Genomic DNA, 11,270 nt, shown 5'->3' with positions numbered 1-11,270 from the left:
TTACTATTGAAAATCAAACTATTAGATTTAATACTACATAACATAATTATACCAAAATTTCTTTTAAAGTTATACATAAAGACTATTTAACAAACTAGGTCATAATAAAATTACAACGTTATCACTTACTTTTGAAAGAAACTTTACTTAAAATAAATTTAACTTACCAAAATCGTTTCTGTAAACATGGAAAACTTAGAGTTTATAGATACATTTTAAAGGTTTAAAACACAATAATGCAACTTGTAACTAAAAGGTAATAATGTAATTTTATTTATTTATTAGACCGACTATGCAATAGCTTTTGAAATTCTTCATCATTTGGAAAACGTGATCAAAGGGCCTAACAGTAATAACTCCTATTCTATTAGGTTATAGACTTACCCATATATATATATATATATATATATATATATATATATATATACACACAACTCTTTAAGTCAACAACATGAAAAATGAGAGAAATGAAGTGTAGCGACAAGGACTTACGACTAAACTGAGAGTATGCGTGGAGGGGCAAGGAAGGACTGAGAGACTAGAGTGCAAAGGAAGGCGTACGGTGACGAGGCTACCTACACTGGGTGGCAAGAGCGAGAGAGACACATGGTGAGAGAGTGAGGGAGAGAGACTGAGAGACTGAGAGAGAAGAACAACCAATCATAAATGGCATGAGCTTACCGGGGGACTTGAAGCTACATGTGGCGGACAGGGGTGATGGGAAGTCCTTGCCGGCAGTTTCTATGGGGTCACAACGTGGTGGAGCTCTCAATGGAGGGAGATTGCAGTGGCTTGAATGTTGCTCTGTTTAGGACAACTAAAATAGGGGATTTCGAGGCTTGCAACAGAGGCTACGAAGCGTTGGGCGGCAGCTTCGTGTAGCTAGGCATGGTGGTGAGGTCTGGCCAGAGGTTCACAGTGGAAAGTGGATGTCCGAATAGTTTGGGTGGCTGAGGCGTGAAGAGAAAACAGCGGCAATGCATCTAGGGTTGAGAAAAGCTTAATATATATATATATATATATATATATATATATATATATAGACTATAAGTAGGAAACAAATCAAACCTAGATAAAAGGGAAGGATGGATGTGCATGAAAATGGAAAGATAGCGTGAAACCATGCGACGTGAATTCTGGAAGCATTTTCCATGGGCCTGGGCTTGGCAGCGGGTTGGGTCTCACAACAATCCTAGATCCAGACCAAACTTAGTGGCATGTAGTGCACTAATTGCTTCAGCCAGCAAAGGATCAAACAATAATGGTCTATTGAATCTCAAGCAGCTAAGAACTGACCTTTCACAGTCTCTGACCACGACTTCAATACCTTATTTGTTGCAATGTACCAATTAATCTTAGTCTGGTTCAAAGGAGGAAGCTCCCAACTTGAGACTATGTTACTAGTCACAGCAGTATAGTTTGTCTCCTACCCTTAATCCGCCTTGAGTTCCTTAAGGACTTATTGAGAATGCTGAACCACCACATTAGGATTTTGAACTTCTGCTTGAAAAACATACAGGGACTTTCTTTGCCATATTCTCCTAGCCACCACTGCAACCTCTTCAATTACTTCTACCTCATAGTTAACAAAAATTCTCCATTAGATCCAAGAATGACATTTTCTAGTAGGCCTTTTTCTAAAGTGGTTTAGAGCATTGGCTCCAAACATCTTGAGTTGCTAAGCATGACCATAAAGCATGGAAAACTAACTCTTCTTCGAAGCAGAAAGGACAACAAGGGTTATCCACTTCCTCTACATCTATTGCCTTTTCATCTTCTCCTCTCTCCAAATTGAAGCAAATATACTTAAAAGAAATTGAGGATCTAGAAACACTTATAGAGGATGGGTTGCAAAACCTCATCTCTCTCCAACTTTTGAAGATAAGGCTTTGCCCTAAATTAAAGTCTCTCTTCGAAGGTGTACAATATCTCACTGCACTTCATGAACTTAAGCTTATTGATTGTCCCGTTCTTAATCCAGGCAACGATGAGCACGGGATGCAATGGAAATGGCTTAAAAGCATCATCTCTTTGGAGTTTACGGATATTCCAAAATTGGCGTCTCTCCTGTTGGGGCTTCAAGATGTTACCATTCTACTAGAGCTCGAAATCGCAGGTTTTTCAATCTTGATGACTATACTAGAGTGGATCTGCAATTGGACATCACTTGAGTCTTTCACAATTTCTAGATGCTCCAGCTTGACATCACTGCCAGAAGCAATCTGTAAGCTAACCTCTTTGAAAAGGTTGAAAATTAGTGATCGCCCCATCTTATTACAAAGATGCGACCAAGAGAGAGGTGAGGATTGGCCCAAGATTGCTCACATCCCAGAGTGAGACTTTTTATCTTGATTCTCAACTGGAATACATTCATCCTTGACTGATCTAGGTATTGTTTTACCAATTTTATCTTTATTGCCGCATCCACTTCTTCACCTTCAACTTATAAAATTCTTTTTTGTGATGGACCATTCTGCTACACTACAGATTGATTGCATTGAGGTAGTCACCCTCCAAGAATACGATCAAGAATTAGAGAGAGAGGAAGAGAGAGAGAGAGAGAGAGAGTAATGCACTGAATTTCAGAGTTGGTCTCCATTCCAACTCGTGGATGCTTTTATACTATGTAACCAAGATGTAAATTAAAAAGACTGCGTATCAGAATTCATATTACAATTTCAGCTATTAAGCCAAAACGACAACACTCTATTTATTAACCAAACGATGTCGTTCTACTTATACACAACTCACCCACATGAAGCAGCACTAATAAAATGACACGTATCACATTTCACTAATTAAACAAACCACCATCCATGAACTCAACTTCATAACCTTTGCAACGACTTCATAAGCTCTGCAACTCTTATTCATATAGCCTTCACTTCTATCATCAACCTCCATTCATAGTCTAGATACACTTCTTTCCGATCATAACATACATTTCAATAGGGCCTGCATGTTTCTTAGCATGGAAAGTGATGGCAATTTGATTTTTGTTGAATTGGGTTGCTTTTTTAGTCTTGATTACTACTTTTGCAACACATACAACTTTTCTCAAGACTATCCCGGATGTCTAAACTTACAGGGATGATTTTGTATACATCTTGGAGCACATGTATATGAAGTTGATCATAGCTTTATGATGGATGATGTGACCAATTGCTTTTAACTCCTTTATTTGTGCATGCTCTCCAAGAACATTTTCTGCTATCAATGATCTTGCAGCTGGCTGTTGCACAGAAAATGAGGATTTTCGACTAATATTGGGCAACAAAATATTATGGTTTTCTTTAGATGGGAGACACCTCTCAACAGTTGCCTACCCATGTTTTGGCCACTTCAAAGTCATCGGTACTTGAATTTTGCAAATTTTATCCAAGGCCATCAGCTAACTTGGTTTTCTTTTCTGAAAACATGGAAGAAACAAAACTCTAAAACTCATCAAGAAAAAGAATGTCCTCCCAGATATCAGCAAATCTCCTTGGAATTGTGGTTGAAAGGCGTCATTTGAAGATGGATTGTCGCTTTTAGGCATTGTGGTCTAAGATATAATCATGAGGTTGATGGAGAAGATGTTTAAACTTGACGGAGATATTTTATAATTTCGAGCCCAACGTGAGCAAATTTATTGAAAGATATTCCTTGACATATGCAAATTTTACTGATTTTCCCAATTCATAGTTTTATGTTGTTTTGTGTGGAAATATTTAGATATAACAACCACTTGCCCACTACCATTTGTTGCATATGGAATTCTTCTTATGATTACAATTTGTATCTGATTAGAACCTGTAATTTTCTACCTCTCTGTCTGTTCAAGGATAATAGCATTATGATTAGAATAAGAAATATTAATATTTGATATGATCTTTCTTCTCTCTTCTGGTTCTACCCTCCATGTTCATTTTGAACTTTTAAGAGAACTGAAAAACATGCATGTTGCCATGTAAAATTTGAAAATAAAATGCACATTACAAAACCACATACACCCTTATATATTATTAATAAAACAATCAGTTGTTAAGGAGCTCAAAAAAGAAAGAAAAGGAAAGAATGAAAAAACTAAAAAAAAAAAAAACAATACAAGAAGCTTAGTAATTTGATGTTGAAGTTAGGCAATTACTTCATCCTTCTCGCAAGGCCTATATTTCACTTTTGTAACATTTTTAGTAGCCGTGTATAGAATTTCACAACAATCTCTTCCTCCGGCCTGTGACAAAAAAAGGAATTGCAATTATCATTGAACCAAATCAATATTTTTTAACAATCATTATGTATTTCATAAAAATTACTTCTCAAAATCCATGATACCTTAAGTGATCAAAGTAGAAGGCAAGATTTCCCAAATTATTGAAGTGAACTATAAAAAATGAATGTTCTTGTTCAAAATCATGAGAATATAAAGAACTCACTTCCATGGGTGTTGTTGCTGGAGAAAACACCTGAATTTTGGTGATGGCATCTGCAGAATGATTACCAGTGAATGAACAAGCCGACAAACCACGCATCGATGTTCTTATATAGGTTGTAACAATTTGGTTCTGTTGAGTATAATATTCAATAGAATCACGAAAAAAAACATGAGGAGCTTCACAAGGATTGTTGGAGGGCCACCGGGTGTTGAACATGTACAATGGTGGCCTAACATTTCTCATCCATGGCCTAAATGTCTCAAGTGGTCTCCACAAAATGCTCTGAGGGAGTATGTTTTCGTATATATAAGCCGAGTAACCCCATGAAATTGAGAAAGACCAATTGCCTGGCCTGTGGTAGCAAATGGTTTGTTGAAGAAGACGTGATTGGTCCACTTTTGCAGCCTTCATGAGGTGGTTTATTGATTCTGAACGGTTCATGGTGGGGAAGATTGGATTTATGGTGTCAATATGGTGGAGGGAAAGGAGAGGAGATTGTGGGTGAGCTGATAGAAGACCCGATATGTCATTGTGTAGATCAATCTGAATTCAAAAATACCCACAAGGCTTAGTTTGTGATGGAAAACAATATATAGGAGTATTTGTTTCATTGGCATATTCGGAATGGCTTTTTTATGTCATTTAACTGTATATGTATAAAATGGTCTAATTCTACCATGGTATTGAAAAGATAAATGTCTCTATTTTTTTTCGTTTTTTATCTTAAATATATCATCTTCGATTATAATGACTTTTGGACATAACATAAGTGGTTGTCATTTAAGTGATTAATACACAAAACCTATCAAGATGTGCCACATCAACAAGTGTGACTGTGATAACAAGATTAAAATGCACGTAACTTTTGGTTCCGAAAGAATGGAAAGTACTGATGCAAAATCACATATGGTAGCAACCAAAAGTGGAGAAGCTTTATGCAATTACCTGATGAAACCCTTTCTCTTGAGTTAAAGAAACTCCTAAATCAGCCAAACAAGAGTGTAACATAAAATCACTGACAGACATGTGAGGATATCGCTCAACACAATCGTCTAACTTGGTTGCCAATGCTTGCACTAAAGGGTAACTCAAAGCATACCCGGCACCACCAAATGCCATATCAAACGAGAAATCAAAGTTAGACTTGGCACATTCTGAATTTGACCCAATATAGTAGTATTTAGAATGGTTGTATTGGGCTAGAACCTCAACTAAGTTATCCACAAACAAGACAGTATCATCATCCGCCATTACATACCATCTCACATCTTCATCTCCCTGTCTAAATGTCTCCATTATTGTGCGTACTATTCGAACTTGAACTGGCCTCACGATTTTCGGGTATACTTTCAGTTTATTGAGGTTTTCATTGACACGAAAAGGAGGAGAAGTTGAAGGCCAAGGTTGGAACTCCGGCGTGGGTGCTCTATCTAGGAAAAGATATCCTCGGGTGATGTTTGGTCGCCACCAAGCTTCAATGTATGTTTTCTTGTACTTCCATGTGTTCATGGATCCAACTATGCCAAACACAATGTGGCTGATGTTGGTAGGAGAATTGGTGATAATGGGAGTTGAGGATGGACATTTATGCTTTATGGTTGATAAGAGATCGGAAGGTTGGTAATTGAGAGGGTTAAACAAGAAAGTGTAGAACAAAAACAAGACTAGACTTGAAATAGCCAGAGACTTGTATAGGGTTCCAAGAGATAAAGGGCTGAGAGTTTGTTGAATGGTGCTTAAGTTAAGAGAAGTTTGAGAAGACATTGTAAATGGTGGAAAGATATTGATGCAAGGAATCAAATTAATAAAAGACTGATTTCAATTGAAGTTTTAATTTAGAAACAGTTTTGAAAGCTCCCAGTACTTTTAAAGTCAATGATTCTGCTTCAAGATTGAAAATAAATGTGATTTTGCTCTCTTTTGAACCTAAATTTCAGGTTATGTTATGGATTTTGTGAGAAGTGAAGTATCAAGTGCTTCTTCAGGCCATGCATTCAGCTTTTTAAATGGAGTTATGCTGAGAAGAACTGGACAAGTCCTTGAAATTTTCATGCCATACATGCATGTTAACTTAGCTTGGACAGAAGTTACATTGACACAAAAGATTTGTGAAACGTACAAAATCACTCATTCAAAACCTGCTTGGAAAAGTTTATTTCAATTGGAGAAAAAAAAAAAAAAAAAAGGTTCACTTGTGTTCGATCGAGTACTGCATGCTGAACCTTTAGCTAAAATTTGCAAACTTTATAATTCTTGGAAATAAAGTGAAGTTGATCACATTATTTGAAGAATTATTATAATAGTCCAAAAGTTGATCGATCGAGCACATGTCACATGATTTATGCTTTTTACTTCACACAAAACAGGCCAAGATCATGACGTTGGGCACTTTGCGTTGCATGAGATTGGTATAGAAAGCATTAATTATCGAAGTCGTTTTCTATCCAAATTACTTGTAACTGATGATAAGTATTGTCTTTAATTTCCTCAAGTATCTCATTAATTCCCCTAATTTTATCCTATTTATCATTTAGGTCCTGAAAAGGTTGCTTAAGTTGATAAATTTCTGCCTCATTAAGTATGAACAACCATTGAATGGGAGTTGATAACCATATATTTAACTAGTCATGCCACGCATCTGAGGAAAAAAAAAAAAATTGTTCTATTTTTTATTCTGTTTAATCTGATTGTGGGTTGTTTGAACGTAATATTTTTTTAATTAATACTTATAACAAATTAAATATTGAGGAAAGAAAATGAAGTGTTGTAGAAGAAGAAGAGAAAGTGTATACTAGTTAATATTTATTGCTATTCTTTTGTAATTAACAAATGCATTGCTGACTTACAAAACCCAAATAAAGAAATAAATTTCCTTGTAACATTACGTACGTGCCTAAATTATATAACACTGTTCTAATAACATGACACTGCTAACAGTGTCGTAATGTGATACTAATTGGACCCTTAAAAACAGAGTCAAGGCATTCTCTGTAGTTTTCTGAGTATGAAGAATATTAAGGACCAACTGATATTAGGAAAAAGCCAACAATTATGTGAAAGATGTCATAAAAAGGTGTGGGTGGCTGAGGCCATTGTATTCTAAAGTGGTGTCATTAAATTATCAAACTGTTAGAGAAACAAAGGCCTTTAAACAAGGAGGAGGATACGGAAATGGGTCATAAAGCCAAGAGACCCTAAAGAAAATGGGACGATGGGAGGAACTGGTCCTTTGAATATGGATGCTCCCTGAAAATCAGTAGATAATAATTGCCAAGTACAGTCTGAAAGCAAAAGAATCTGAAATAGATATCCTTGTCTAACATGAAATTGATCAGTTGATGTAGATTCCAGGGTTTTAGACTTCATTTCCAAGAACATGACTGAATTAGACAAGCATTATGCATATTACCTTAGAGATAATTAATGAAAAAATGATCATATTTAGAAAAGCTTACTGGCAATTATTGTAAAATTTGGAAAACCAAAAAGTAAAGAAAATCAGGAAAAACTAAAAAATGCAGTATTCTCTTCAAAGTTGACAAAGTATACTTCTATGAATATCAAGCTCCACTAGAGATTTTAAATACAAGATTATAGAAAAATCCGATGGTTCCTTAGTTTTCTATACATGTTAATCACATCAGAGCTCGTTTGACTAAGAGTTCTTTAGTTACAATCGTGAAACTCCCATTCGGTGATTTCTTCTGTTCTGCACGTACAAGGGCCAACTCATAATTACTGGGCAGGCTTTATGCATGGGTGTGTGCTTGATACACTTGCTGATAGCTCAAGCTTTTGGAATTTAAGGCTCATAACACAAATTTATGCTAGTTAGGTGCATTCAAATGGTCAACAAAGGATTAACAAAAGAAATTACATAACTGAAAGTTTATATGGATGGAAGCCAATCAGATTGAACATTTGTTCCAAAAACACATTTAGCTTAGTAACATGGAGCGCTCCATGTTACTAAGCTAAATTCTACAACATCACTGAAAAATGATTGCTGCCGAAGATTATATGGAGTTTTTAAATAACCATGTCTTAATACATGAATAGTACATCAAGTCCCCTTGAAGTTCACTAAATTACCTTTTTAGTTGCAATTTTAGTGATTAAAGAGCACAACGCATACAGTAGCAGTTACAAAAGAGAACTTGTAGCAGTTGTGAGATGAGGGTATCTGGTTTTTTTCCTTTTTAATGGCACCAGGTGTTCGAGAAAAGAGCGTAAAGGTGAGCAAATAGATAGATCAATGGTACAAGCCGTTGCTTTGACACGTTAAATTAGTGGCAGAACCAGAGACTCTTACAAAGAGAATAGTTGTGTACATGCTTACTGCTTCGTTCTGCAGTTGTTATATTCCCTCTTTCAAAAGAGACAATGTCATGTTTGTGCTAATCACTTTGTTCACCTTTGCAGCACCATGAAAGTTTAAATGAAGCATGTCTTATAGTTCAATCCTGAGATTGTAAGCGTTAGTTGTGCTGCAATATTGTTCAATACTATCAAATGATTTTTACATCTATATGACCACCATGAAAAAGTAGATTAGGTTAAACATTCTCCACAGAGTCTGCAGAGCTTAAGGCGCATTGAGAAATAGTAATAAATAATAACTGGACTAACAGATATCAAAATAAAATTATGCATTCCAAAATAAAATGTATGCTATAAAAAGCCAGGACTCATTAGCTGTGGGAGTACTGAGAAACTACCTTTCTGACCATCTTGGAATCAAAATCAGTTTCCCCATCTTGAAGAACTTCATGCAAGCAAAGTCCATTCCTCCCGCAGCACATTTCAAATTGCTCATTTGCTTCACGGCACCACAATGTTGGTTGACCAAGTTTCCCATTCTTGCATCATGAACATCACTACCATGCTCTGTAGCACAAGTCAGAAAATTCCTTGAATAAGGAGAGGTTATAAATTTAACCCAAATGTGAAGGAAAAATCAGTGCATAAAAAAGTAACGAGTGAACTAGACACATAGAAAGAGAGGAAAAATCTTAGTTACGACAAGATACATGGTAAACAAAAACCAAAGAAATATCAATTTGGGTTTTTTTTTTTTTAATAGGTAAACTAAGATTTTATGATCAAGTAAACAGGCAAAATCCAAGTACACAGGAAGTATACATGGATAACACCTAGTTACAAGTCAAAAACTAGATATGGGTACAAGAAAATCATGGAAACCAATCCCATTGAGGACAATCATAGAAGCCTACAAAAATAAAGCAGGGAAGAATAAATATCTGAGATCATCCCAACATGTGTTCTCAATCTTTAAAACTCCAACCATTCCTTTCTAGCCAAATACACTGCATGAGACAGAAGAGAATCATATTTCACACTGCAACAATTTGGTGATTACCTTGAAGGCCTCTCCAACTAGCAAGGAGGATCCACCACCCTCCTAGGCATTGCCCGCATAAGTCCAATCCTACTAATAATCTCATCCCATATGACCCTGGCCACCTCATAGTAAAGTAAAAAGTATCCACTATTTTACTGCTCATTTTACACATATAACACCAATCCATAACAATAAGCTCTCGCTTCCTCAGATTGTCCATGGTCAAGTTTTTCCCAAGAGATGCAGTCCAAACAAAGAGGGCAACCTTGGGAGCCACCTTGCTGCTCCATATACGCTTTCAAGGAAAATGATTAATGTTATAATGTGTCAAAACCTTGTACAAAGATCAAACAGTGAACTTCGTACTCCCTGACTGAATCCAAACCATCATATCTACCTTGTCCCTACAAATATTGAAAGCAACAACAAGCGGGAAGCTAAAAAATAGGCCCAATTTCCTAATCCCCATCCGCTCTAGGAAAACAAACATTCCACTGTAAATAGGGCTGTACAAAAAACCGATAAACCGACCTAGACCGACTCAGACCGGCCGCCGGAGCTCGGAACCGGCCGAAACCGGTGAAGAACCGGTCGGCGTGCTGCAGAAAATAGTATAAACCGATATCGGCCGGTTCGAACCTGGTTCAAACCGCTGAACCGGCCGATTAAAGAAATGTTATTTTTTTTTATATATTCTGTATTCAAAACGATGTCGTTCCACTTAAGTTTAAGTGGAACGGCGTCGTTTTAAGTCTGTAGTTGTGTTTTAACATAACTGAAACGACGCCGTTTGGTATTAAACCAAACGGCGTCGTTTTATTCATAACGTATTAAAAAAAAATTAAGTAGAACGACGCCGTTTGGTTTAGACCAAACGGCGTCGTTTTGAAATTAGGTCGTCTTCTTCCTCGGGCGTCTTCTTCCCAGTGACGCATCGCATTTTTCATCCCCTCTCTCTCTCCTCTGCGACACTCTCTCTCTCTCTACTCTCTCAGACGAAACTCGCCGATGAACCGACCGTGAACCGCCAGAGAATTGCCTGTGTCGAGACGGCCGGTGTTTTTCTCCCCATCGATCGGTTTCGGCCGGTTTCCTCCCCCAAAAATAAACTATCTGTCGGCGTCAGTTTTACCCCAAAACCGCGCCGATACAGTCGGTTTTCACCCCTAACTGTAAAGAGTCGCCAGAGTTATCCAAAACCACTGAGGCCAAGAAATCCAAAAGAGGCCAAGAAATGCAATCTTGAGAGCTCTATTACCGCACCAAACGACATGCCAAAATCTGAATTTGGATCCCTCACGAGCCACAAATCTGAAGTTAGTTGCAAAATCCCCCCCATCCACTCCTATTATTTCTCCACAACCCCACACCTTGTGAACCTCTCACTTCCTTTGAACACCAACCCTCTAAGCACTCTCATGCTTACAATCAACAACAGCCCTCCATAATGGCTCTCCTTCTTGATGATACTGCCATAACCCCATGCCAAAGAT

General features: G+C 37.1%; 1 protein-coding gene across 1 annotated transcript; it reads right to left on the bottom strand.

Annotated features, from left to right (window-relative positions):
* Positions 1 to 4,114: 4,114 nt before the first annotated feature.
* LOC109000663 lies at positions 4,115 to 6,179 on the bottom strand. Its single transcript, XM_018977616.2, has 3 exons — positions 5,361 to 6,179; positions 4,416 to 4,958; positions 4,115 to 4,213 (listed from the first exon to the last, which is right to left on the bottom strand). Exons 1-3 carry the CDS (start codon positions 6,177 to 6,179, stop codon positions 4,115 to 4,117), a joined length of 1,461 nt encoding a protein of 486 aa, XP_018833161.1.
* Positions 6,180 to 11,270: the final 5,091 nt, after the last annotated feature.

Source organism: Juglans regia, chromosome 14 (genome assembly GCF_001411555.2).
Source record: "Juglans regia cultivar Chandler chromosome 14, Walnut 2.0, whole genome shotgun sequence".
Taxonomy (NCBI): domain Eukaryota; kingdom Viridiplantae; phylum Streptophyta; class Magnoliopsida; order Fagales; family Juglandaceae; genus Juglans; species Juglans regia.
This window is presented reverse-complemented; position numbering and strand designations above follow the sequence as displayed.